General features: G+C 43.2%; 2 protein-coding genes across 2 annotated transcripts; one reads left to right on the top strand and one right to left on the bottom strand.

Annotated features, from left to right (window-relative positions):
• Positions 1 to 1,861: 1,861 nt before the first annotated feature.
• On the top strand, positions 1,862 to 19,730 carry CIDEA (cell death inducing DFFA like effector a). Its single transcript, XM_045850315.1, has 5 exons — positions 1,862 to 1,977; positions 10,201 to 10,345; positions 11,110 to 11,256; positions 16,695 to 16,876; positions 19,099 to 19,730. The coding sequence occupies exons 1-5, from the start codon at positions 1,940 to 1,942 to the stop codon at positions 19,244 to 19,246; spliced, it is 660 nt and encodes a 219-aa protein (XP_045706271.1). The 5' UTR covers positions 1,862 to 1,939; the 3' UTR covers positions 19,247 to 19,730.
• Positions 19,731 to 22,037: 2,307 nt separating this feature from the next.
• LOC123826376 (cytochrome c-like) lies at positions 22,038 to 23,057 on the bottom strand. The gene has a single exon (XM_045850316.1). The coding sequence runs from the start codon at positions 22,956 to 22,958 to the stop codon at positions 22,644 to 22,646; it is 315 nt and encodes a 104-aa protein (XP_045706272.1). The 5' UTR covers positions 22,959 to 23,057; the 3' UTR covers positions 22,038 to 22,643.
• Positions 23,058 to 23,380: the final 323 nt, after the last annotated feature.

The following is a 23,380-nucleotide window of genomic DNA, read 5'->3' as shown; positions in this document are numbered from 1 at the left end:
TGATTATTTTACATACACTCACAGCAGCATACGAATAAATACTTAGCATTAAAAAAAGATACCATAGACTGGGTGGCTTATAAATAACAGAAATTTATTGTTCACAGTTTTGGAGGCTGGAAGTCCAAGATCAGGGTGCCAGCATGGTGGGGTTCTGGGGAGGCCACTCATCCTGTTTCATAGTTAGCTGACTTCTCATTGTCCTCACATGGCAGAGGGAGCTAAGGATCACTCTGGAGCCTCTTTTATTTTTATATTTATTTATTTTTTAGGGAGAAAGAGGGAAACATCAATTTGTTGTTCCACTTATTAACACATTCATTGGTTGTTTCTTGTACCCCACCTTAGCATACCAGGAGGACATTCTAACCACCTGAGTTAGTTACCCAGCCAAGGCTGGAGCCTCTTTTATAAAGTGCTATTCCCATCCCAGAGGGCTCTACCCTCAAGACTTAAGCACCTCCCAAAATGGGCATTAGGATTTCAACATATGTATGTGGGGGGTGGGGAGACACATTCAGGCTATACAGCTGGGTGTCAGTGGGAGGGGTTGCTAATGATCTCTTAAACGCGCGCACCCCCCCCCCCCCACCCTAGGCCTCCAGTCCCAGTGGCTCTGGGCAGGAAACAACCCCTCCTTGAGCCCTGGAACTGGAGAGTCCCACCAGGCCCCTTTGAGTTCAGAATTCTGGAAGGAAATTGCTTTTGTCTTCGACATTCCTGCACGTAAAACGAGGCTTGTTGGCACTGGAGACCCTGAAGGGGAAGAAGTGTGTGTTCGTTTCTGTGAGCTCAACTGAGGAAGGAGGAGGGCAGGCAGAAGGGGGCACAATTTAAGTAATCAAGTCAATGTGCTAAAAACAAGTTGAGGCAGGAGAAACGCGCTTCAGGTCAAGCTACAGCTCTTTGGGAACATGGCTTACAATAGGGCAGTCAACAGTTGCTAATAATTGGTAGAACCAATCACTTAATTATGTGCTGGAGGGTATGCACTAGCAGATCTCTATCCCAGAAAGTTTACGCCTTTTAAAGGACTGGAATTAAGGATCTGTTCCAATCCTTACATACTCGAGAGAATTCTTCAATTTTGTAATTAAGAGCTCTATTGAATCCATGAGAAGCGCCACCTCCCACCCACTTTCTTCAAATTGTCTAAAAGTGTGGAACTGCATCTTCCCACATGGGCATCTGTGTAAGCGGGAGGTGGATAGAATCACCCTTAGTTCTGGCTCGGTTCCCTCTTGCCTTCCCTACTCTGAGAAGTTCCGTGCCTATAGCAAAAAGATTGCCAATGAAGTCCAAATGATTTCTTTACCCCTCTATTCTGAATGCCCTTCTTACTGCTCCTGAAATGTCCATGATATAGCCAGGAGGCAACTTAACGGGAGGAAGCTAAGGTGCCTCTGGTGTGTCCCAGTGTCTGCCACAACGTCCTCACCTCTGCAAGGAACCGGGTGGCTCTTGGAACCAGGCGTGGGGGGGGGGGGGGTGTTGGGGGGGGCTGGCGCAGTTCCAGCGCTGAGTGCGGCCTGGAGGGTCACTAAGGCGCACATCCTGCACCTCACTCCCCCCTTGTGGCCAGGGTTTAAAACAGCACATCCACCTTTCCACAGCCAAAGCCATTTTGTAGGGGTTGACGATGTCAACTGGCCCAACCTGAAATTGCAAGGTAAAGGTAGGCTGACAGACGATCATCAAGTGACCCATGGAGTATCTGGGATTCCTGGGTTGTCGGTACTGTTCTCTGCAGCGGTCTTGGAGAACTGCTCCCCTCGAGGAGGCCAGAATGGCTGTGGACTCCTACGCGTTTCCCTCCCTGCACTAGTCAGGCCGCGGTGGGGCGGGGCTTGGCGGCGGGGCTGGGCGGCCGGGCTTGGCAGCGGCGCTTTAAGAGGCAGCGTTCTTCAGTAGAGACTGCGCCTTTGAAGGGAGCAGAACCATGGAGATAGCCCGGGACTACGCGGGAGCCCTTATCAGGCGAGTTCCGCGACAGCTGGGCTCAGCACCACACCTGAGCCCCCCCGCCCCCCCTCCACCCGCGCACATTGCAACCGGAGCAAGGTGCCCCGCACCCTCCTGCGCCCGGCACCTCAGTGAGCCCGTCACTCCCCCTCTGCGAGCTCTCTCCAGCTGCACCCCATGCGCCCCACATTCCTACGCTCCCCGAAGCCCGGCTCCCCGCGTACTGACCCACTCACCTGGCGTCCACGCCGCGGGCCAGCTGGGTAGGCAGAGCCAGAGCCCGCTGCGAGTCTCCTCCCTCTCCTCCAGCTGGTTGCAAGCCTCAGGTGTGGCGGCCCCACGTGCGCGGGCGTCCGCGAAGCAAGTAACAGGGGTGAGTGCGGGAGTGGCAGCATCTCTTGCCTTAGCGGCTGACACAGATGAGGGCGACGTCCCGGGAACCCAGGTGCGTGGAAACAAGGCTTCTCAGGGTCCCCCGGTTCGCAGCGGGAGCTGGGGCGTCGGGAGAAGAGCTGGTGAGGACACTCAGAGGTCTCGGGCGCCCATGTTAATCCCTCGTAGCAAGTGCGGGCTGTGGGCTCCAACGGGAGGGTTAGCTGATGCGGGACGCACTTGTACGTTCCTGGCTCGCTGAGCCCCCCGGATTTGTAGGGGGTGGTGGGCTTGGAGAGAAGCCTTCCTCCTGTTCGCTGCATCCAAAGGGAGCTACACAGGCAGGAGTCCGGGGCCAGCAGACCCCGTCGCCTCTTGGCTTAGCGCCACTCCTTTCCTCTCCTTGGGTTTCTTTCACATCCTGAGGACATACCACACCAACCCCTGTTGATAAATCCTAAAGATTCCGCGTGGCGGTAACTTTATAGGTTTAAGGGAGAGACCTGGTTTCTCTGAAGATCTTCGAAGTACTCCAAAGAGGATGGAGAAGCCCTTGAGAACCTTAAAATGCAGGTTTTCAGAGATGATGGATCCCATTTGTATGGAGGGGAGGGACAGAGTAGGTGAAAGGGAGGGGAGAATCACTTTACAAAACTAGGCTCTGAACTTGGGTTCTTAAAGAGGCTGTGTGTAAAACTGAAAGTTAGAAAAACAGCTTCCAAAATGTATAGAGGATCGGTCTGGACTGCACTGGCTTTCTCTTTTTAAACAAGGAAAAAAAAAAAAAGGATGTCAGGCGGTGGGACCCTGGGAAAGTGAGAAACAGACTTGATCCAAGTGTATTCCCTAACATGGTTTAAGCATCAAGGTAAGGCCCTTGATTTCTTTCCTGATTTTCTCTTTCCAGCACTACCCACTCCACACTCCCACTCCCAGGCATAACAACTGTGAACAGTTTGGAGTGCATCCTCCAAACTTTTCTCCCATGAACATCGAAGCACGCACTGTCCAAGTTCCTCAGGAACACTGAGGAGCTGGTAGGCTGAATTTCAGGGATGGGCAAGAGGGCACTGACTCCTCCCTGGTACTGCCTGGACCAGGAGGAGAAGGCAACACCTGTAGAATTAAGGCTGACTCTGCCCATGCACCTGACCCCTACAAGAGTGTTCCCAAATCCAAAGTGTATCTGTATGAGGTTTTCATGGGTTCAACTGGAAAATCAAAGCATAAGGAAATATCTTACCTCCTGAAACACCTTTCTTCTGAACCTGGCAAGGTCTACGTACGATTGGCTACTTGTTGTTGCAGTTCTTTGAAATCTACCTACTTCCAAACTGAGCAGCTGTAATTCTTTGGAATCTACCTGCTTCCAAACTAAACAGGAAGAAAACAATCTGTAATACTTGTTGAAAAGAACACACTTTTCTTCCTGGCCCTTCTTTAAAACCATGTCCAGGCTGAACTGCCACACGAGCCAGTCACTGCCACATTTGTAATTATGGTCTTGCAGGATATCTCTCTCCTCTCAGTGCTCCTTAATAAAACTAACTGGAGAATGTGTCCTAGCTATGTCTCTCTTTCTTTTTTTTTAAGATTTTATTTATTTATTTTTAGAGAGTGGAGAAGGGAGGGAAAAAGAGAGGGAGAGAAACATAGATGTGTGAGAGATACATCAGTCGGTTGCATTTTGCACATACACCCCAATTCCGGGACCTGGCCTTCAACCCAGTCTTGTACGCTAACTGGGAATCGAAACAGCAATCCTTTGGTTCACAGGTTGGCACTCAGTCCACTGAGCCATACCAGCCAGGGCCTAACTCTGTCTTTTACTAGTAAATAACTGCATTTTGCCAAGAAAGTGACTGAATCACATCTTTTTAAGATCAGCTACGTGTAAGTGATTATCAAATCTTTAACCAGTCATTAGTCCATTACTCATCTGTAATCACTAAAGGCCTTAGTTGTAATGAAAGGAGCCTGAAGTCTTTTAGCACACACTGGACTTTGAGGATGTCCGTGTGTGTGCTGTCCCAGACAAAGCCTGCCCTGTCTTTTTGCCCTGTCGGTGACGACATTCAGATCAACTCTGAAATTCTTATAAAGCTGATGCATGTATTTTGCATTTTATAGCTGCCTTTGTAGCTGTTTAGTACATCTTTCCTTTTCTTGAATAAGAAACTCTAGGTTTTGTTGAGCTGCAACTTCAGTACAAATTTTTACCACAATATCCCTTGCTTATATCCCTAAGTTTACTTACAAATAAATTTCTACAGCTCTTAGAGACCTCACCAAAGCTAGGAATATTTCCCAAGCTGTCTTATTTCTCTGTATTCCTTTCTTTGCAATCAACACCTCCCTCCTTAACATTCTTTTGTCACTCTTGGCTCTGGCAATAGTGCTCAGTTGACTTATATCCTACCCCTGTCTGTGCTTTATTTCATATGGGTTCCTCTTTTTCCACATAGCAGTGAAATACGGGGTTCCCTCAGTCACTGTTTCACTGTGTATAGTTTCTTGCGCAGTGTCTTACCCAGCATTATGGAGTCACCTCATCACTGCTGACACCAAAATATTTTTCTCTGGCTGACAGAGACCTTGTTCCTGGGCCTGCCTTCTCTTCCAGCACTCTCAGAATAAACATCAACCCACAGGTGCCACATAAAGTCACTTACTCATGGCCTGTGGGGGTTCACTTTGTTTTACTGGAGTAAAGTTCACATCCACTGTCAGGCTGTTTGTTGCTTTATTTCTCACACTTTTATAAGTTGAGGATTCTTTGTTCCCTTGAGGAAAAATACAAAGATTGTTTCCCTCACTTCTGAAAGATATGGCCCTTTACAATTTCGAAGATTAATTCTATGAAGTCTGACTTCACTTATCTTCTGATTTCCCTGAAACAATCTATTTCCTTGAACAGCATAGCTGAACAGCATTGTATGTTTCCTTGTCTGTATTTTTCCTTTTAGTGAGCTGTTTCCTTTCCTGCTCCATATGATTGTCCACACTTTCCCAGGGGTTTGAGGTGACTAATGTGTGGTGTATCTAAAAACAGAATTTTAAGGTTTCTCAGTACTCCTGTTTCAACACTGATATCGTAAGAAATTGAGGGGGAGATAGCAACACATTTTAGGCATTGTGCTAATGGCCAGTGACATAAATTATTCTACTAAGAAAACCAAAAGAGAGTTGGATTAATACACAAGGTGGGACAAAGTAGGTTTATAGTTTTTATAGTTGTTTGTATGGAAAATAATGCAATAATTAATAAATAATAATACAAGAATGAACTCTGTGTTTCCCATACTCAGAACTGTAAACCTAGTTTTCTCCCACCCTGTATTGCGTCGCTCATGTAGCCCTGCTGTTTATTTAGCTGGAGCAGAGTAAGTACTCATATAGTATTTGTTAAATAGATTTAGTGTATGTAAAATTTAATTTAACCCCTTTTTATGTTGTATATAAGACAGTCTTGATTTTACGAAATTTTACATAATTCCAATCACTCATCCTGATCATAGGAAAAAAAGGGCAGAATTTAATTTTTGTGTCTTCAAAAATGTTTATGTGTCTTCCATGAGCCTTTTCTCCAACAATGACCCAGGCCTCCTGTAATGGGTAAGAAGAACAATAGACTGCATGCCCCCACTTTATTTTTTAGCAAGAATGACTATCTTGAGGGCAGTGTGAAGAGGGAGAACCAGAAATGACTGCCAGGTCTTGTCTTGTCAGAAGTTACAGGACAATAAGAACTTTGTATAATCAGCTGTGCTAGGTCACTGGAGCAGGTGTGAGCATTTGTATCCAATGGAGAGATATGGGACCAACTAGGTCAAAGCTGTTCATGCCCACAAGGTGTGCCATTGGCCACCAGGGCATGGACCTAGCATTCCAAGACATGAACTTTGTTCTCCCATTTCTCTGATTTTGTCCTAGCCTATCTTTTACTCAGTGACTAGGTCATGTGCCAACATGGAATGAGGTGCTGTGGGGAAGTAAAAAATGTACACATGAACCCTGGTCTCAGTGGGCATAGAATCTAGAAGGCCTCGTGGGCAATGGCAATGACTTCCCACTTTGGGGGAGGAGAAACTGTTGCTGGTGAGGGTCCAAGGTTCCCCTCTGCTACAGGAGGGTTTGTACCTGGTAGGGAAGGCCCTATGTTGTGAAAGCAGGGGCTGGATTTGAACCCCTGTGCTAGCACTTGCTGACTCTGATCTTACTAATTTCTCAATGTTCTGAGCCTGTTTTCCCCACCTGTAATACTGGTCCTGTAGAGTTATTAGGCAAGGTGCTAAGGTATATAGCAGGGGTGTCAAGGTCATTTTCACTGGGGGCCACATCAGCCTCGAGGTTGCCTTCAAAGGGCTGAATGTAATTTTAGGACTGTATAAATGTAACTACTCCTTAACAGTTAAGCGAGAGCTCGGTGCTGCTGACAGGTAGAAACAAGGTGACAGACCAAATAAAACAAGGTAGAGGGCCAGATTCAGCCCATGGGCCTGGTGTTTCCCACCTGTGTTCTAAATGTAAGTTATAATATGGATAATCCTTGCTGCCCCATCCACACGGTCACCGGAGATAAGACTGAACACATTCTCTGTATCATCAGTTCAACAGAATGTGAGCATCTTGTTCATTGTGTTGTGTGATGAGGAACCTGGTATAACTCCTGGGAATCAGAGCAAATGTTCACAGGCTGATGCTAGTTCCACTGCTGCATTGGCTCAGGCTCTGATTTACCCAGTGGGTCTTTTGTCATTCTGATGAGGAGCCCCACTGGAGACCACTGACCTGACACAATCCCCTTGCTGTTGCTCCCTGGAAACCAAGTATACAGCGACTCTAGTGGTCTAAAGGAAAGGGGCTGAGGGGCGAACTGAGAGCACTGCTGTCCTTTCAGTCATAAAGCAGCTCTTCCTCACAGGGCTCCTGGCTGATATTTACTGTTGAGGTGTGAAGTTTAGACCTCTCTTCCTTTTTAACTGAATGTCCTTGAGAAACCACTCTGAGCCTTAGTTTTCTCATCTGAGAAGTGGATAATACTTTCCTCATAAAGTCATGATGATAATTAGTTAATTTATGTAAAGAGCTAGCACATTGCAGGCCATAGCAAGTGCTCAGATGTGAGCACTTATGAGGCACTAATGTGATGCTGGCCAAATATGTTTCAGGCCAAATTCTTGCTAATAATCTAAGTCTGTTTCCATAATGCCAGTCGGTTGATGAGGCACAGGGATAAAGCACAAACACTCACTATTATGGGATGCCTCCTTCAACTGTTGGTAGCACGAACTGAGCCTGACAATGTTTGAGAGCTGGTTCATTATGATACAATCAGTTTTCCATATAGCAAATTACTTGTGAGGCATTGGATTTTCATTTATGTCCACTTATAAAGCTTCAGTTTAGACAATATACTATGTAAAAGTTCTATGCTTAGCACTAAGCTAGGCATTACAGATACAACAAAGAAGCCTTTGTCCATAAGGAAATTCCAATCTAGTTGGGGAAACAAAGCATAATAAACAAGACAATGTGTGTGTATAAAAATAAAGTGCTAAATCCTAGGTGACAGGCATTTTAAAGCAATACAGGTATTTAGAATTTTAGCCTTCATTGGATTAAACAAACTGTCATTAGTGCTAGAAAGCAGTCAGGTCCTTACTTTGTATCTTCTACAGGGTTGTCCTTGGTGTCATTCTCTAGAATTTCACTGTGCAAGTATTTATCCAAATTGTCAACAACTCTTTGAGCACCTGAAGGTGGGAACTGCTCTAGGAAAAGTGCAGCTATAGGTGCTGGTTCCTTGGGGGCCTGGGGGTTAAATGAGGTCACAAGTCGCTTATCACAGCACCCAACATGAAGCAAGATCTGCCTGAAATGTTGCTAATTTCTCTTTTTTTTAAGACATTGTTTTTCTAAATTTTTTATTTATTGATTTTAGAGAGGAAGAGACAGACAGACATTGATTTGTTATTCCACTTATTTCTGCATTCATTGGTTAATTCTCGTACGTACCCTGACTGGAGAATGAACCTGCAACATTCGTGTTTCGGGGTGATGCTCTAACCATCTGAGCTTCCAGCCAGGGCTAATTTCTTCTTTTTAATTTTAATTTTTTTTCAATCACAGTTTACTTTCAATATTATTTTGTATTAAGTTCAGGTATATGGCATAGTGGTTAGACAATCATATACTTTACAAAGAGCTAATTACTGTTTATATTCTTTTGAATAATTTCTACGTGGATATATTCCTCAGTATAAAATAGTCTACAGTCTTGGATGAAAGCTCTTTACATGTTGCTAAACTTGTCTCCAAAAAGAGTCAACCACCCTCTAGTGCAAGGGTCTCAAACTCATTTTCACCAGGAGCCACATCAGCCTGGTGGTTGCCTTCAAAGGGCCGAATGTAATTTTAGGACTATAAAAATGTAACTACTCCTTAACTAGGGGCAAGGAACTCAGAGCTGCCGCCAGGTAGAAACAAGGTGCCAGGCTGGATAAAACAAGGTGGAGGGCTGGAGTCAGCCAGCGGAGCTTCGGTTTGCCACCTGTGCTCTAGTACTACCAGCAAAGCACACCTGTTTCTTCTTATGGAGTTATTTTTAAACAACTTCTTGCATTTTGGTTTCTAAACATGTGGTGGAGTATCAAAGGTGGTTTCATATTTCTTTAATTGCTATCAAAAGCTTCATATGTTCACTAATATGTAAACTTTTCTTATTATTTCATTAGTAACTAGTAACTATCTCACCTTTTTGAGACAAAGAACAGGTACCTGGGGCTGAATCCCAGCTCTGGCTCCTACTGGCTGTAGGCAGCTCACTAGACTGATTTTCCTCATCTGTAAATTTAGAAAATTATAACTATCACAGCTTTCTGAGTATTGAGTTAATATTTATAGAGCAAAATATGGGTTTGTTAAATAACTTCTAAAGTAGTAAGCATCTTATCAGCTATTGTATTTCTCATTTATCCATTTTATTAATTTTTGGTAGTTGCTAGGTGATGAAAATGTAGTAAACATAGGTAGAGAATTTTTTTCTCAAAAAAGTGTCTTGACTTGTTTTACTATTATTTTCTTTCTCCACATTAGTTCTTTTTATAGAGAAATTTTGAGTTAATTCTTTGGTAAATATGGAACTTATTTCAAAGGATCATGTGACATATGGTTCTGTTCCTTCTTGTTATTCCAGCCACAGTTATTATAGTGTTCTGTTGTTGCTTGTTGACCCTAACTTAATTTTTTTAAATTGGTTTGTTGCTGTAGTGATCAATATATGGCTTATCAATTTCTGGCTTGGTCTTATTGTACAAATATGGAACTACTTGTGTGTGTGTGAGTGTACACGTGTATGACCCAGGCCTGTGCCCTGACTGGGAGTGGAACCAGCAACCTTTCCTTTTATAGACAATGCCCAACCCACTGAGCCACACCAGTCAGGGGCCAGAATAGAATTCTTATTTCTTTTAAAACCTTTATCATTCTTTCTCAACTAATTGCTACAAGGACTTTGGTGGGTTGGTTGGTTGGTTGGTTGGTTGGTTTCTGCAATTACTTTCAGCAAAAATTTCACTTTTAATCAGTTTCTAGGTCCAGATTATAATGTTGCATTGCAAGAACTTTGAGTGTTCTGGTGTAATAATGGTTGTGTTTTTAATTTTATGTACTTCATTTTGTTCCTTGGATATTGGGAGATAAATAGTGACACATAATTTTTAATAATTTCCAACCATTGGATTTCTTTCTTTTAGGTGTAGATATTAAAATTGTTTGATATTTATACACTTCAAACCTCTCTTTAAAGACTCTTTTTAAAAAGTAATGTCAAATATATTTTTTACTTTTGTTCTCCATTTCCAGGCCCCTGACATTTGTGGGATCACAGACTAAGAGAGTCCTACTCACTCCCATCATGCATTCAGCTCGCCCCTTCCGAGTCTCCAACCATGACAGAAGCAGCCGGCGGGGAGTGATGGCAAGCAGTCTGAAGGAGCTGCTTAGCAAGGTACCACCAGCCACAGTGCCTCCCCACCAGTCCTCAGAAGGTTTCAGGGTCTTGGTACTAAGCCAATGCAAAGAATGAAATGTCCGTGTCTTGGCCTTGAAAAGTCTAAGGGAGACCATTTCTGAGTGGTTCAAGGAGAATAAAAGAATGAAAAGAAACATTACTGCATCTTTGTACCATAAGAGATTTAGGCACAAAGACAAAAACCTTACAAACAGTCATCTGTTGATAATGTAACTATTTATTTGACAAGAGAAAATATAGGGAAGCAGCAGACTTTGGAAATCTGTTTTTTGTTGTAAAGGCCAGGGAAGAATAGTCCTTAATCTAAGTCTCCTAAATCATAAAATAAGGAAGAATCACATGGAGGCATAACCCAGACACAGACACCCAGGGAAATGAGAAACAAGCATCCAACATGCAGGCTCTTAAGTAAGAGACACATTCAGATATGCCACATAAGACTCAAGCTCCTTAAATATCATATGTGGAGGATTATTCTTTTTATTTGTCAAAATAAAGATATTTTTAGAAACTGTAAATATTATTAAATGTAATCATTTATCTCATGTCATTGAAATCTCTGAAGATAGGTCCCTTAAAAATCTTAATTTGTCTTTTTCCAAGCCAAGACTGAATCATAGACACCACTTCAGATATATCTTGACCATTAAATTTTTATCAAAATCCACCAGCTCTTCTGAAACTATAACATAGTCAATGTCTGTGAATGGTCAAATGTCTCTGATGTATTGCCAACCTAGACTCTGGACGCCCTACTGATCACCAGCACACTGGTCACTTTGGTGCTAGAGGAAGACGGCACCATGGTGGACACAGAAGAGTTCTTTCAGACCTTAGCAGATAACACACATTTCATGATCTTGGAAAAAGGACAGAAGTGGACACCGGTAAGCAAACACACTGTTATCCAAAATAGCTACTGGGTAGACTTTTTACCTGCAAAAGTGAATTCCCTACTTCGGTGTTGACTTGCCCACTTTCGAAAATATCCTGTGTACATTCACCTAATAACTGGATGTACCACCCTCGAAGACATTCGTAGAAGTATTTCTAGGAAATGTAGCATCTTTGTGAGCTGATGCTCTCTGATTTAGGGTTTGAACAATGAATAGCTATAGGGTTTGAGCAATGAATAGCTACAGATCTTGTTAAAGCTTGTAGATATGACCTGCTGACCTTTCACTGTCTCTATCCTTAAGAGTCCAACAAGCTAACACAGCCAATGAAATTAGGTAGGGTTGTGTGTGTGTGTGTGTGTGTGTGTGTGTGTGTGTGTGTGAGACTAACTACAGTGATTTACAAAAGTAAAGAGATAACCCTGGCTAATGTAGTTCAGTGGATTGAGCACGGGGCTGCAAAGCAAAGGTAGCCAGTTCGGTTCCCAGGCAGGGCACACGCCTGGGTTGTGGGCCAGGTCCCCAGTAGGGGGTGCACAACAAGCAACCACACATTGATGTTTCTCTCCCCTTCTTTCTCCTTCCCTTCCCCTCTCTCTAAAAACAAATAAATTTTTTTTAAATAAAAGAGATAGAATAAAGTTATTTATTTCTAGGAAAACTATAGATTATGTATCTTGGAAAACCTTCCCACTAAACATGTGAAGCAAATATTAGAAGATCTTTTTATATGCCTAACTGACCTTTAAGAAAAGGAAATCCTCAGAGGCCAAATTTTTTTTATGAAAGTCAGAATCCAGAAAGGAAAGCAAACACTGAAGCTGGCTCTCACCTGTGGGCATCCACTGACCTCAGTGACTAAGGCTTTGGTTTTGATGGATGCTGAGAGGAGGAAACTAAGTCTTGGGCTAACAGAAAAGTGCAAGTCAGATTAGAGATGCCCACATAAAGCAGAGACTTTTAGAGGTCCTTCCTGGGGATCTGTGAGATAGCTGCCTTCCTGAGGTTATAGGGATTGTTGATTCTAAAATCACCCAAGCTGAAAGTTTAGTTTACAGAAATCCAGGGAGGAAGCATCTGAAAGGAGCCTACTCATTGAATACTCTATATTCAAATAGCCTCTCCCTCCAGTCCCAGTGATCCAAGGTTGATGTGCCCCATGTAACCAGCAGCAAATAGGCTTATAATGAATGGGTTGACCCAGGCCTGAAAGAATTTTTGTTCCTAAAGTTCTAACATATGTGAGTTCCCAATAAAACACAAAACATAAGGACTCAGGCACTAAGTGTGAGAGTAAGAAGGAATAACAAAGTCAGGCCTGCAAAGACCTCAGATGTTGGATCATCAGATACAAAGTATAAAATAAGTGTATTTAAAGTGTCCAAAGAGATATAAAAAGTAATCTAAAGTAATAAGGAACAAAAAGGAGCTTTTAAAACTAGATAGACTTGAAAGGATAAATAAAATTTCTAAAAATGAAAAATATAGCAGTTTTAGTAAATGAAAACTGCCAGAGGACTATAGATAATAATAAGAGACCTAGAGCTATGTCAAAAGAAGGTGGCCATGTAGTAACACAGAAAGAGAAAGGTGGGGACCAGGAAGGAAGTTGGAGACATGATTGAGAGGTCTGCTATATATCTACTTGGCATCCTCAGGTGTTATTTTTTAAAGCAAAACACAACACACAAACTTTTTTAAGATGATAAATTCAACTTCATTAAAAATTTTGTTTATCAAAAGATACTATAAAGGAAGTAAAACAATAAGCCACAAGTGGGAAAAAGGTGTTTCCAAGATAATCTGACAAATAATTAGTATTTCTCAAATTGAAAGGATTCACACAAATCAGTAATGGAAACTATAGACAATCCAGTAGAAAAACAGTCAGAAACAAGGGACAAGCATCTGCAGAATGAACAGTAAAACATGGGGACAACCTCACTGGTGACTAAGGAAACTTAAGAGCACAGTAAGATATTCTTTTACACCATTACCAGATTTGGTATTGTTAGGCTTTTAAATTTTTATGATTTTTAAGATGTGGAGCAATGAACCTTCTTAATGCTCCCACCAACAAGTCTTTAAATCAACTTGCCTTTATCCCATAGAGTTGAGCCAAGCAAGTCTATTCTTACACGTATACCCAGCACACAATACCCAGCCAAGTGCTTCTGTATAAATACACATAAATAAACACACTCTTGTATATTCATTGGATAGAGTACTCTTCTGCTGTGAAAATGCATGATGTACCACTACAGACATCTATGTGAATAAATCTCACCAACTATGTTGGGTGAAAACATAGCAGAATAACACATTAAGCAAGTGGTCCTCAGAATTTTTTTTTTGGTCCTCATACTTTTTCATCTGTCTTTCCACTCTTAAAAATTAATGAAGATCCCAAATAGCTTTGTTTTCTGTGGATTATATCAATAGAACCTATAGATAGCCATTGATCAGGGGTTCTCAACCAGGAATTATTTTGTTCCTCGGGGGACATTTAGTAAAGTCTGAAACCTTTTTGGTTTTTTACCTCTGGGACAGGGATGTAGTACAGACATCTAGTGGGTATGAATGAGACATGCTGCTAAATATTCTACAATGCACAGGAAAGCCCCCACAATTAAGCATTATCTGGTCCCAGATGTCATCATGCCAAGGCTTAGAAACTCTAAGCTACAGATATAAATAGTTCTCGTATTCAAAATTAATATTGAGAATTTTTTTAAATGTATTACTTCATTAAAAATAATAACCCCAAACAGTTCATGGCAATCACATATTTTATGAAAAAATAACTATTTTTCAAAACAAATTATTTAGTGAGTAAAGTTATGTTACATTTTTGCAAACCTCTTGAATACCTCACTTAATAGAGTACAGCTAAATTTTCATATCTGTGTCTGTATTCGATCTGTTATATATTGTTTTGATGGAAGTGTGTGAAGAAAGTATGACCTCACAAATATAAGTAGTGGGAAAGGAAAGAGTATTTTAATGGTCTTCTGATGACTGAGGATATTCTTTTGATACTACACCACAACTCAACAAGTGGTGGTGTCCTAAAGGCTGGCACAGCGTGGAATCTGAAGGCATACCTGTGAAGTCTGCCTCATCTGTTACATTGGAATCCACTAGTCCATCTTGCACTTTAGTGGATCTCTTTGGCAGGGGTGATTTTTAACAACATGCATTGGTCATTTAGAAAATACTGATTCATTGAGTTATGCAACTTTCCCAAATATACAGTGGAGAGTGCCACTACTTGTGAGAAAATGAGAGTAAAAAAGCAAATTACATCTTAGTGTTTATTATAAAAATAGTTTTGACCTCTCAATCCCCTGAAAGGATCTCAGGATCCCCCAAGTGTCTCCAAATTACACTTTGAGAACCTCTGCATTTAACAACTTATAGATAATTCAAAAAACATATAAAATTATCTATATAATGCTTAAAATACATGTGCTAATTTTTTTAAAGTGATAGAATGATGCACAACTTAGGTTGTTTTTCTCTTGGGAAATGGAGGAATATAATTGGGAGGGACAGATAGGCTTATACTGGTTTTTTATGTAGAGTGGGTACGCACATCTTATTATTCCTTATTTTTACATGTATATTCACTCTTATGAAGTCAAATACTTCATAATCTTTCCAAGTAGAAGAAGAAAACTATAAAAAGCATATAATTTAAAATATAGTATCTTTAAAGCAGCTGATCATGCAGTAGATCATGGAAGTCACTGAGAGGAATTGGTTAGTATGGAACATATGTACCATGTGTAAGCCCCGGGTGTGGATGGGCACTGGGATGCCAAGCTAAAATACAGGGCAGTGATAGGGAGCATGGGATACAAGTAAGTCTGGGATATGATGGTTTTAAGAGAGGCCTAAAGCCATCCTCAGTCTAGTATGGCCTCGGTGACATGTGAGTTTGGGTTGGAGTCTTCTCTTGACTTCCACTTTTCAGCCACCTTCCTTCAAGATGGAAATGTGTACCTCAGAGCCAAATATAGATCCTACCCCACTTGGAGGTGCTTTTACCAGTGAGGCCAATTTTATTTGACTTGGGCAAGAACTTCCAGCCCAGAAATATCCACCAGGGGTCTCCCTTCTTCAATCTAAAAGTCATAAAGCCTATAAGGAAGCAGCTTCTGAAAGGGCTTTCAGGAAGAAGGCAAGGAGGAGGCATTTCCTTCTTCCTTAGTCAGCAGTGCTGACCTCTCTGTGCCCGGAGTCAGGTAGCAAGTGGATTAGCTTTGTGAGCACATCTGAATTTGGATTTAAGACCACGCTCAAGGAAGACATTTAGAGAAAGTAAGACAAAAAAAAAAAAAAAACTTACATAAAACAGAAGGGAACATGAGGCAACAAAAAACAGTTGCTGCAGTATAATCTTGATTTTTAAAAATATTTCCTAAACAATGGAGTGTTTGCACTCCCTAAAGTGAAGAGGCTGCAGGACCTCATGTGCCTTCAACGTTGAGCAACAGCTAGCATCTCTCATTGTGTATGGTCTGCGTGGGAGGAAAGAAGAGGGTTCCAGCAAGAAGGTTTGGAGCACTTCAATGGGAATTTGTTTTCACCTCCATATAGTAGGTTATTTTCATTACGGATTTAACATTCATAGCCTCGACTACTCCCAACCCCAGAATCAACACCTAAACACTGCAAGGTCTGTGTGTAGAAGAGCAGGCCCTGGGTTTGGTGTGTGTACCCTGGCACAGCTCTTTTCTCTTGTCTTTTCAATGATCTTGGTGGGGAAGATTATATCACAATGCTGTTTATAAACACTTTCTCCTCACACCCTGAAGGGTCTGTGATGTTTCAAGTAGACTGAGAGTAAATACTGGAACTAACCTCTTTCCGTGTCCCCAGGAAGTCAGCTTTCCTCCAGGGAAGTTACTAGAAAAAAGGAGACACCCTAAAAGAGTTCTCACACTGCCCCTTACTCTTCTAGCCATGTGATTCTGAAACTCTCTGTCCAGAAGCCTCTTATAAAATGGAAAAAAAAATGCTGACTGCTTCTCTTTAATCAGACTGTTTCATAGTCATGAAACCATCCATGTCAAGCAAGTAACCATGGTCACCCTCAGTGATGAGCTTGAATGCCTCTCAATACCATGTGTTCACAACATAACCATTCATTGATCCCTGGGTCCTGAAAGCAAGGCCCTGAAGCCAAATCAGTCATCCTGAGTCACTGAACTCAAAGGAGATTAAGGAAGGGTACTTTCTTATGGGTTTGGACCTGGTAGCAGTATCAGCATATTACTCTGCTAAAAACATTCCTCAAATAATTAGCAGCTGAGTCACTAACAGATTTTAATCCAACAGTCAACACTAGCATAAAACCAGAATTACAGGATTTGCTGGTCATAGGTGGGATGCTCCTTGTCTTTCTTCTTCCCTTGCTGTTCTAGGGTACTAACCTCATCAATGCCCGCCAGAAACCAAAGAAATCAGGAATAGCAAAAGTCACCTTTGACTTGTACAAGCTGAATCCCAAGGATGTCTTTGGCTGCCTCAACGTGAAGGCCACCATGTATGAGATGTACTCAGTGTCCTACGACTTTCGGTGTACAGGGCTCAAGGCCCTGCTGAGGTAACAGACTTCGGGGTCAACTGAGGAGTCTGGAAGCTGCATGCAGCTTGGTCCACGCAGCCCGTCCCCAGTAGCTTGTCCCCAGCTTGCTCCTCGGAGGCCCTGACCTGAATGTAGCTGTTGAAGTTCACTCTAATACATAATGTCATGCAGTACTTTAACTCTTATGCCAGACTTATTTCAGAAAACAAAGTCTTACTTTAAAATATATGTACTTTTTTCTTCAAAGACCATTAAATACTTAATGGAAACACAAATTTAGTAAGTGTAAAGAAGAACCAAATTTCTTTTAAAAACTAGAGCTGTGCATTTTTAAACCTTAATTCTCAGCAGTGACAGCGAAAATCAGAGCCATGGAGATTCTGACTGGTTTGTAGAGAGTAGCCACCCAAACCTGTATAGATACTCTTTTGCAGTATTTATCACCGCTACCTTGAAGCTAGTGGTAAGGTGGCGTGGGAACCCGGCTGGGGCCGGGCTGGTTACACAGCATCACAGGGGAGCCTATAGAAGACAGATCCCTGGTGCCCACCCCAACATATTTGAACAAGTTCTATGTGTTCACCAGATACACTACTTGGATGTAACCAGGTTGGACGTCCTGTCTCTGATCCCTGGACTGAGAGGAACACCTACTGTTGCTCTCAGCCTTACCTCTAAGCAAGTAGCTGTGTGACATTTAACAGGTTACTTAATTTCTCTGAGCCTGTTTTGTCATCTTTAAAATGAAAAGGTTGCTTCCAAGTTCTTCATGAGTGCATAGGCTCTGAATACACCTACATCTGTCCCTCCAGTAAGTTCATCATTGATCCTCCATAACTCTAATTCTCTACAGAGGGATGGATGGACAGAGAGACTGACAATGGCAGAAGGTCTTTGAGGCTGATGTAAAAAGGCTGTAACTGCTGACTCCATGCTGTCTGCACAGCTCCTCTGGGCGGCCAAACTGCTCCTCTGAGAGCCCTTCTCTCCTCTGTCCTATAAGGACTGCTCTGACTTCCCCAGAGCTCAGGAGGAGAAATGCTTTAGAAATGAGACTGCTCCCCACAAATGGCTCTTCGGGGTCTGGAACACGCTTAGGTCCATGATGGCTTCTGTGTGGCCTCCATTTCCCACCAGAACCACCAGGGTCTGACTCCTAGACAACTGTTACTCCCCTGCTGTCGAAATCTTGACTCCCAGGAGAGCTTCATCTTTTTGCTGAAATGGGAGAAAATTGCTTGATTGCTTGAATTTTAAACAGAAAAATTACAACTTAGAAAAGCATAATAAACCTCACCTCACCAAAAATTCAGCCTTCTTGTCACTGATTCTTACGATCTGATAAGTCTGATGACACCACAAGCAGCTACAGAAGTCACAATGGCCCCCAAATTGAAGGCATCCCCTGCCAGAGCTCCACTCTGGGACACCAGGAGCTGAGGGCTGTCCTGACCCACACAGCTGAGCCCCAGATTTGGCTGTCCTTATGAAGTGACAACTTTAAAACTGGAATGAAGCCCTTTAGCTTTGAACTTGGCAGATAATAAGAATTTGAGTGAGAGTTTCTTCTTTAGTCCAAACTAACAAGAATCTAAGACTCAGCCTTAGGACTTAGATGCCACAACAGGGTCAAGGTGGGATGTCTCAGCTGCCCTAAGCAAACTGGTCACAGAATCACAGTTGCAGAGTGAGAGTTTCTTCTTTAGTCCAAACTAACAAGAATCTAAGACTCAGCCTTAGGACTTAGATGCCACAACAGGGTCAAGGTGGGATGTCTCAGCTGCCCTAAGCAAACTGGTCACAGAATCACAGTTGCAGTTTTTGTTAGCCTCTCCTTCAGCTGATTGTTCTGTTCCCACCTGATCTGACTGATTTCAGTAACAAGCCCCACACACCCAAGGCCACCAGAGTAAGCAAGTGGTCAAAGGATAGGACATAGTATGTATTCTTAGGAGCCTACTCAGCTCTTTCTAGTTAGGTGGCTAGCGGAAGGGTAGCCCCAGTCAGTGCCATCAGCATCACCTAGGAGCTCACCAGAAATAGAGTTCCAGGTCCTGCTCAGATATTCCAAGTAACATCTGTGTGTTAGCTACCCCAAATGGGATGAGAGGAGGATGTGAGCACTGCCTACTCTGAGCACATGTTTCGGGGGTGGGGGTTGTGAAAAATTCCCACTCCATCTGTTCTTCACTGGCTCAGAATGCCAATCCTGATGTACATCCTTGTTCGTTCTGTTACAGGAGCCTGCTGCGGTTCCTGTCCCATGCTGCCCAAGTAACCGGACACTTCCTCATCTACACGGGCAAGCACATGCTCCGAGTGCTGGGTGACACAGAAGAGCAGACTTCTCCTGGGTTGTGCTTCAGGCAGAAATTCACAGTTGGATAGGGTTGCATTTTGAAGGGCTTAGCCAGCCTTGAACCACATGTTCTTTCTCAAATGACGAATTTTGAAGATGCTTATGTTCACTTATACACTACATGCACATGCACTTGTAAGTTGTCTATCACTTCTGCTCAGGAATGGTACCCAGATGAAAGGAAAGGGGCTTGATGGCACATGACACAGGGGCTGTGCGGCAGGACACCCTGAGTGGGAGGTGTGTAGGTGCCTCCATGTAGGGAGGGAGGGACTCCAAAGCAGGAATGTCTTGGGTGGCTAAGGAGCAACACCACCTGCATTAGGCTCTTTTGGCTCCTCACCTCCTGCAATAAACCAATCACAACAGTTACTTGTAATATACTTTCTGGTGACCATTTCATCTTCCATATAGAAGCAACACTCAGCCAGAAATCTTTTGCTTATAGATATAACCACTTTTAAGTCTTTATTAGTACATGGTGAGACAGAACTAATGAGCTGTCAAATGTTACAGTGTGTTGTTTTGTTTTTAATGTGGATCCTAAATGAGCTAAAGGGACCCAAAAGCTTAAGGAATGTCTTCAAACAGCATTTTCAGCGTTTTTCTTAAAAAAACAAAAAATTGCTTGACTCTTAGACCTGATACATGATGCTAGTGGGCCCTATCTTCACTTTGTGATGTCACTTGTGTTCTTAGTTGGGACCCTTGGTTACAAGTAACAGAATTCTGATGCTGGCTGCCACAAGCCAGGAGGCAGCCAAGTACAGTGGGGCTATAGCTGCAGGCACAGTGGATATGGGCCCTCAAACACGGTGGCCAGGAACCTGTCTCTTCATCTCTTGGTCCTGTTTGGCTCTGAGTTGGTATCATCCTCAAGCAGGACCTCTTCATATGGAAACAAGATGTCGGCCCCAGGGACTCCCTGACCCAGGCCCCTCACCACGGTTACCACAGCTGGTGTGACACACAAGGCCACATGCCTGATTCTGCTGACTAGGAAGGCTAGCCCCAACCACATGGGTCGGGTGGGGAGATGTGGCTCCCCAAAAGAAATGGCGGTGCTGCTACTAGAATAAGGCTAACATGCTAGGAGGCAAATCTACCTCTTCATATTTGTGGGTTTCCTATTAAGAAATATTGCCAGATATCTTTCACCTTTCCTGGCTGACAGCTCAGGCACAGTGAAAAAATGCCACAGGCTGTTCATTAACCCTAGAAGCAAGGGTTTCCTGTACCCCAAACCACTTCTGTGGTTCCTGCCCACCATCAAACCACCCCTGGTGAGCCTAGAGGTTTCTTCCCTTCACACACACAGTCCAGAGTTCCCCTCTGCAGTCCCTGTCACCAGTGCCCACTCCAGTCCTGGCCTGGCACTGTGTCTGAATTGCCTACTTGGAGAAGTGGGCCAGGAACCAGCGACCCACAGGCAGGAAGGGAAACAGTAAAGGAACCACTGTGACATTCCTCAGAACCCAGGCTCTTCTCTGATAGAGATAATAGAATAAGTCCCACTGCTGGTAAAGGGAGTTTCATAGACTGCTGAAAGGCAATTCCTGTGCTGTCTGTGAGAGCCTCCTTTGTCAACCGTTTTCTATATAAGGAGCCCTGCTGAGTGAGCCCCTCCCACCGCCCTGTGTGTTGAAGTCTGGGGTGAAGGGACAACGCAGCGCCCCAGAAGCTGCTCACTTCTCAGGCAGACTTGGGGCACCTTCCAAGGAGGCACTTTCCAAGGAGTGCTCACTCCTGCCTCTTGCTGACTCGGGCTTGCGTCACTTCCCAAGGATTCAGCAGTCCTGGAAGTGACTGCCTGGCTTCCAAAAAAGGAATTTTCACTGAACTGCCTGATCCTGTTGACTCAGCCACTGCTCTCACTTGGCGTGGCGTCACTGTATCCAGAGGGCACTTGGGCCTGTTTTAAGGAGGAATTAAGCAAAAGGAGAATGTGGAAGAGCCATCTCATCATTAAAAAGGGGATTAATTCAAAAGAAGGACTTTTCAGAATTTGGGAGTTTCTGAGTACCCTGAGATGGTCCTCCCTGTCCTGACTTACTGGGATGGCCTGGGATAGAGATGCATCTGTGAACTCCCCAACAAACCCGTGGGAGCTGTAGTCTGCTATGCACAAGGCCAGTGGAGATAGGGCTACAAAGTTTGATTCTGCTGAAAGCAAAGCCTTTGGAGAGCCCTTTTGTGATACTGCTGATGGGAGAAAATGAGCTGAATTAAAACCTGCTCCATTTATGGGAAGGGTCTCAACAGGTGCTGCTCCCTTCCATCTCTGGATCAGATTAGGTGTGGTGCATTCCAAAAGAGACACTTTGCTGTTCTAATCTTAGTTGCCCAACAGTCCACATTTAGCCCACTAGCTCAAAGAAAGGCGTGGTCCTGTGGTTGGCAGGGGTGGTGTGGCGGACTTCAACTACAGCCTCATTGCCAGCTGTGCTGCAAACTGCACCAAGCAAGGACTCTGAGAAGGTGCTGCGGGGTTTTAGATGTCACCAATAACTACGTCATTAGCTGAGTTTGCACTGCTGGCATGTGTCCCTTTCAAGGGCTCAGGGTCTTTCTGTGTGCCCTGGATGGGGCCAAGTTTCAGAGTTCCAATTCACTGATTTCTAGAATCATAATTTAGAAAAACAGGAAATTGTTCCTATGAGCTCACTGTTTGTAATCCTTCCATGTCAGTGTGCCCCATTTCTGAGGTACACATACCCCCACATGTCCTGGAGTGGGCTAGATTCAGGGTGCACTTTCTGCCTGAGCAGGGGACAGAGAACAGGCATGGCAAGAGCTGAGGATGTTAGAATGAGATATTCCTTTTTTTTAAGTGTTAGATATTCTTTATTTGATATTATACACAAACCACACTAAAGTGCCTTTCAGTGAGTTAAAGGCAACAGTTCAGATACAGGATATTTTTTTTTTAATTGGCGTAGTTAGGACCAAAAAGATAAAATGGACACTGCCAGCTTTTCTTCAGCCCTTGCCTTTTAACAGGCTAATGAACACAATCTGAAACACAAGCAAGTCTTGCTTTTCTAATAAACAGTGAAGGGATTTTCTCAGTGTTTAAAATGTTCACATTAGCAGTTACATTAATCTAAATAAAAACCAGTCTCCTACAGGTTTTGAAACAGCATTCACCATCTCTGTGAAAAGGTGAATATTACAAACCAAGTCCAATCATATTTTTAAGAAGGGGAAAATAGTGATAGCAGCTGCTGAACTGAAATTACCATCAAAGTTCAAAAAGCTGATTGTAATCATTTAACCACAAGCCAATATTATTTAAATCAGAACTGCCCGAAAGAAATGCTCTATCAGCCATTCATGATCTGAATTCTGGTATATGAGATCAACTTAAATATGGTAGACATAAAAAAGTCACGAGACATTTGTAATAAATAAAGCAATGTCCAACTATTACTCATCAGTAGCTTTTTTGAGATAAACTATCAAATCTGCCCTTTCTGAACTCTTCTTAATGCCAGTGAAGATCATTTTTGTCCCAGGGATGTACTTCTTGGGATTCTCCAAATACTCCATCAGTGTAGCCTCTCCCCAGGTGATACCTTTGTTCTTGTTGGCATCCGTGTAAGAAAATCCAGGGGCCTGACCTGTCTTTTGCCCAAACAGACCATGGAAATTTGACCCAGTCTTGTGCTTGCCTTCCTTTTCCACAGTATGGCACTGGGCACACTTCTGAACAAAAATCTTCTTGCCTTTCTGAACACCCATTTTAAAATCACTCTTTTGTCGCGAGAAACACACAAGTTCCTGCTCACAAGCCGGACGTCCCGCTCTAATTCCAAGGACGCGCTGGTCTGCGCCTAAGTACTGGTGTTCAGAATGAGATACTCTAAAAGCCATCACCTCATGGCTCTGGTTAAAATCATCCTGCTGTGAAGAGACTTTCCTGCCACAAGTCTCTTCCTTCATCGATAAAATTAGGATCAAAATGAGGTGGTTCAGGAATTCCATTCCCATGCAGCTTTCTTGGCACAGTTTTAAAAAATGTAAACAGAGTGTCTTTTGTCAGCCTGGTACTTTTCAGTTCACCACAATTCTACTCTTCTCCCCAGCCCTGCAGAAGCCATCTGTTAGCTGGCTGGCCCTGAGTCCCAAGTCAATGACCATTGCTATAGGCTTTTTCAGACTAG

Source organism: Phyllostomus hastatus, unplaced genomic scaffold, assembly GCF_019186645.2.
Source record: "Phyllostomus hastatus isolate PE091 unplaced genomic scaffold, TTU_PhHast_1.1 phas_contig_80, whole genome shotgun sequence".
In the NCBI taxonomy this organism is placed as follows: Eukaryota; Metazoa; Chordata; class Mammalia; order Chiroptera; family Phyllostomidae; genus Phyllostomus; species Phyllostomus hastatus.
This window is presented reverse-complemented; position numbering and strand designations above follow the sequence as displayed.